The 4,750-nt window shown below is 40.1% G+C and overlaps 1 protein-coding gene across 1 annotated transcript; it reads left to right on the top strand.

Annotated features, from left to right (window-relative positions):
• The first annotated feature begins 295 nt into the window (after window positions 1-295).
• On the top strand, window positions 296-2,227 carry nkx2.7 (NK2 transcription factor related 7). Its single transcript, XM_076104976.1, has 3 exons — window positions 296-315; window positions 530-798; window positions 1,674-2,227. Exons 1-3 carry the CDS (start codon window positions 296-298, stop codon window positions 2,225-2,227), a joined length of 843 nt encoding a protein of 280 aa, XP_075961091.1.
• The last annotated feature ends 2,523 nt before the right edge of the window (window positions 2,228-4,750 follow it).

Genomic DNA, 4,750 nt, shown 5'->3' with positions numbered 1-4,750 from the left:
TTCGTCTATAAAGATGCAAAAGCGTTTGTTTCACCACATTTTCGGCCACAAATTAAAACTGTTTTATTCAAATCCCTGACTGGTCTGGAAATCCATGAATAAAATGGGAAAACTTATTTCAAATACATTTTATAAATTAGACTGCTTGTTTGCAGTAAGCAACAACTTTCGTGTCACCCTGCCACTGTAGGCCTATAACTTAAAATAAGGATTTTTAAAAAGTGGATAACCCTGATTGCAAGCTAATACTGTAATTAAATACACCTTCTCACTCAGAGAGGAGGGTGGATCAAGGATGCGAGGGGTTCCTGTAAGGTGAGAAGAAAAGGAGTGCGCGCAGGCTAGGCTGGGTGTTGGCCAGTGTTGTGGAGAGGGGTGACAGATCTACCTCTACCTTGCTCTTTAGCCGGAGCCTTGAATGATTCAAATCTCCCCGTGCCCCTCATTCATCAGTCAGTTAAGAGATACGTCCGGCAGCACCAGCAGCAGCTCGAGCAGTGCGTAAAAGGATCTAAATAGCTCTAAACAGCCAGCTGAGAAGGTTGGGGATGCATCCCAGTTCAACGACCACGACGCCTTTTTCTGTGAAGGATATTTTGAAGCTGGAGCACCACCATGACTTTGAAAACGAATGCCTGATGACTGATCAAGTTGTTCCGATGAATTATGAGCACGTGCACGGTGCCTCCCGGACCAGGGACGCTTGGGGCTGCCAGCCGGAGCCGTGCGTCTCTGGGACGCAGGAGAAGCTCGACATTCACATCTCAGCAGCAGCAGAAGAGGAGATCAATGAGCAGGGTGAGATGATACGTGATAATCATTCAGGTATCTGCTGATTGTCGGTCAGGTTTAGGCCAACCGACAGAATGGGGCCTTGAGCGCGTGATAACAGGAATACCGGTCACGTTTTCCATTTCCTTGAAATCTCTCAATTTGATAAAATAAATGATTAGTAGAAGATTTTTCTTCAAGAAACAGAAATACATTGGGAGGTCTATATATTTGCGATATTTTGCCACCAATCCAAAAGTGATCGAATAGGAGACATTCAAGGCTTTATTATTGTTGTTATTATTGTTTGGTGACTGTGATCAGTTATTATAATCTCTGTAAGTAGCTACTCACACAGTTTAAAAGGGGTGCTCATTTTCCTACAATTTTCACAAGTCCTCTAACTAAATGATCAAATTTTAACCCAGCGAAAGTGGGACACATAATTGTGTATTGTTTTGGATTTAGTTCAGCTCTAAATTGTCGTCTTTAAAACGTCAAAAATAATCAAAATGTACTTCTTCCAACTCAGACAGTTTTATTTAATGCATCTCTGTTGTTTCTATTTTACTTCATTTTATTTAATACAAAGTAGGCTGTTTTTCATTTTAATGTTACAGCAAAAATATATGAATATAACAAAAACAAGTGTGGTCTCTTGTATGTTTATAAAAAAAATTGCTAAAGTAAATTTTCTCAGATTGGACTTATAACCAATATGCACATGATATCCAGCTCCATCAACAGATTTTTTTAGTTTTCTTTTAGAAAAAAAGGTATACGTTAATTAGGCCTGTAGTTAAAATGGATCAAATGTTTTTCGAAGCCAAATCGTTTACAGATTTAACATTCCGTTTTATGAAGTATGACTTTATGTGATTCTTTTCTTTGATAATGTGCAGAGATACGCGGTCTTGACAGTTCACCTGACTGTGACAAAAACCCTAAAAGCAGACCCAGGCTGCGCAGGAAGCCCCGAGTCCTCTTCTCCCATTCCCAAGTGTCCGAGCTGGAGAGGCGCTTCAGGCAGCAGCGCTACCTGTCCGCCCCGGAGAGAGAGCACCTGGCCCACATGCTGAAACTCTCCTCTACACAGGTCAAAATATGGTTTCAGAACAGGAGGTACAAATGCAAGCGCCAACGGCAGGACAAGTCTCTGGAGCTGGCGGGATATCCACCTGCTGCGAGGAGGGTGGCGGTGCCGGTGTTGGTGCGGGACGGGAAGCTCTGCAGCGCAGGTTCCCATTCAGCAGCACCTTATAATGTGACTCTCGGACATTACAATCCCGTGTTTGGATATGGAACCAGCAGCGTGTACGGCTGCGGTTATCACAGTGCGTCACCTTCAGCAGCGCAGGTGACTAATAACCAGCTGGTAGATTTAACAGGTAACAGCGAGGGGCCTTTCAACCACGGACACTTCCAGGCGTCATTACAGGGTGTAAGAGGCTGGTGATTAAAGCAGGAAAATGGTCTGAATGCTGTAATATTAAATATTGCAATGTCACATTGTTATCGTATATTTTGTATACACTATCTATTGGTAGTTTTCTCCTGTTTAGAGGCAAATTAAAAATCAGCTGATTGGTTAACTCACTGTCTTTAAGAGTATAGCTTCTTTATTATCATCCTTTTATATTTGTCTGATACGTTTAAAAGTATAGCAACACATGAATTCGGGATATGTAATAATAATAATAACAATAAAGTTCGTGTTATATGTAGCTATATAACAAATAATCCAAAAAAAACACGCCTATTTGTTACTAATTTGCTTCCAGGCTAAAATTAAATAATTTTCTTTCTAGCTTTCTGTCGCGTCAACTAACATTAAATATTTAGAGCTTGATGCCGTCTAACTTTTACAAATACCGATGTGAAAATAAGTTTTTAAAGTTTGAACTCTAACTTGATATCATCACATTTGCCAGTTCTAAAATGTGTAGGATCCAATTAAAAACAACATTCCTGATTAAAACCCTTTAGTGACCGGTTATGGAGCTGTAGTCTGTGGAGTTTTATCAAAGAGAGACATCAAAAAAGCTAATGGACGAAGTGACATTTGACCTGACAGGCTGCTCTGCTCTATCAAACTGAGCTCATTATTGTCCCATTCACAAATCCGCTGATAAGGCTGGAGAGCTTGTCCTGTCCCGGAGCTTTGCTTAGTAAACAAACCCGCAGACAGAGTGGCTCTTTAACTTTTTCAAACTTTCAATCAAACGGGAAACAGTTCCAGTCTGACCTGTCACTCACAGATGAGCCGCAGCAGATACTGAATCCACTTGCACTACAAAAAGTAGTTCTCAGTATCACTTATTGACATGCAGTTGATTGGCTGTTCAACTCAATCCAGCACCTGGTAATACACTATAAACAAAACTAAAAACTAAAAAAAAACATTATAAATCCACAATTAAATTTGGAGGGATTTAGAATATTACATCAAAGGTTTATAGCAAAAGCGAGATTTATCGGACACGGACTCTGAGCCAAAAGGCCCGAGAAGGAGAAACACTTCTGGAAGGAGAGAGGAGCTGAAGGAGCATCTCTGCAAAGATAAGGATGAAGCTGTAGACAGAGAGGAGACCAGAGACACTTCAAGAGATCAGATAATGCCTCTGTCTGTGTGTGTGTGTGTGTGTGTGTGTGTGTGTGTGTGTGTGTGTGTGTGTGTGTGTGTGTGTGTGTCTGTGTGTGTGTGAAAAAGAAGGCTTTGCAGCAGTTATGTTAAGTGTGTTGTGCAAAATCCAAGGTTTTAACATGTGATTCATTTTATTATTATTTTTTTTACACTAAAATAAGAAATCTCTCAAATCAATCACATTTTTGGTCACAATTATGCAAAATATTCAGATTTTACAAATGACCTGTTAAGTCCTGAAAAAAGTTCTCTTTCACACTTTCACTAAAGCATTTATTTTTTGTAGTTTATGTGCTCTTGTGTTTTACTGTGTGATATCTGTAACAGTTTGTTTGTGTGTTTCTGTGTGTGTGTGTGTGTGTGTGTGTGTGTGTGTGTGTGTGTGTGTGTGTGTGTGTGTGTGTGTGTGTGTGTGTGTGTGTGTGTGTGTGCCTGTGTGTGCTCTAGAGTGAGGGAGAGAGAGATGAATGAAAGTAGAATACCCAAATAAAGATAAACACTGTGATGATGAGGGTCAGTTTAAATAGAGGGTGACGTGATTCTGGCCACCAGTGATAGACATATTATGGCTTACTCAAAAAGGTTTTAACTCACGCTGTAATTACGTCAGCTTTAGAGAAGCAGATATGTCTCTGGCTGTGTAATATCCTTCAAACCCCAGTCTCATAATCTGGTGTTTATGATTGGTGCTGAGATGATTCAAAGACTCAGGATCAGTGCTCCTCTGTCGAAACATCCACCCTGTAACCACTAAATACTGTAGTTATGAGCTACACAAGAATGAAAGATAACTATTGACCGTACATAATCAGACTCTCTTCAAACTAATCCTTTGGTAAAATAGCTCATTGTCTGGTTGTCCCTGTAGTTTGAAGTGGCTGCTGGCTTTGCTGTTCTGTGAGGACTTGATGTTTGGCTTTAAAGCTCCCTCTACTGGAAGACTCCTAAACCACATGACGTAAAACGAATCTATCCTAACATGATATCAGACAAACAGGCTGTATAAATATAGATAAAAGTTATTACAGATTAAAAAGGGGTTCAGAAAAAAATGGACAATTTGTGGTGGTGAACGGAATTTATTTTTCTATATTTTGTTGTATCTTTTCAGTTAAAAAATATAAAATGGATGTGTTGTAGCAGAGGTTTGTCCGTAAACCTCTGATTGACATGTTCCCAATCAGAAGACGTATGTGCTACACCATACAATAGACGGAGTGAGGAACTTGTGCAATAACCCAGGTGTGGTTACAGCATAATACAACACTGATGCTGAGCAGATAAAACTAAACGAAATCAGTTACAACAAAGTCTCGCTACTCGTCATCTCAGACA

Source organism: Anarhichas minor, unplaced genomic scaffold (assembly GCF_050575085.1).
Source record: "Anarhichas minor isolate MPS153535 unplaced genomic scaffold, ASM5057508v1 ptg000030l, whole genome shotgun sequence".
NCBI lineage: Eukaryota > Metazoa > Chordata > Actinopteri > Perciformes > Anarhichadidae > Anarhichas > Anarhichas minor.
This window is presented reverse-complemented; position numbering and strand designations above follow the sequence as displayed.

Excerpts from the sequence above, each read along its gene's own strand:
- nkx2.7 (XM_076104976.1), top strand. The coding sequence starts at position 296 with ATGCGAGGGGTTCCTGTAAG. Across the intron at positions 316-529 it reads ATGCGAGGGGTTCCTGTAAG|CCAGCTGAGAAGGTTGGGGA; the intron begins GTGAGAAGAAAA and ends AGCTCTAAACAG. Across the intron at positions 799-1,673 it reads AGAGGAGATCAATGAGCAGG|AGATACGCGGTCTTGACAGT; the intron begins GTGAGATGATAC and ends GATAATGTGCAG.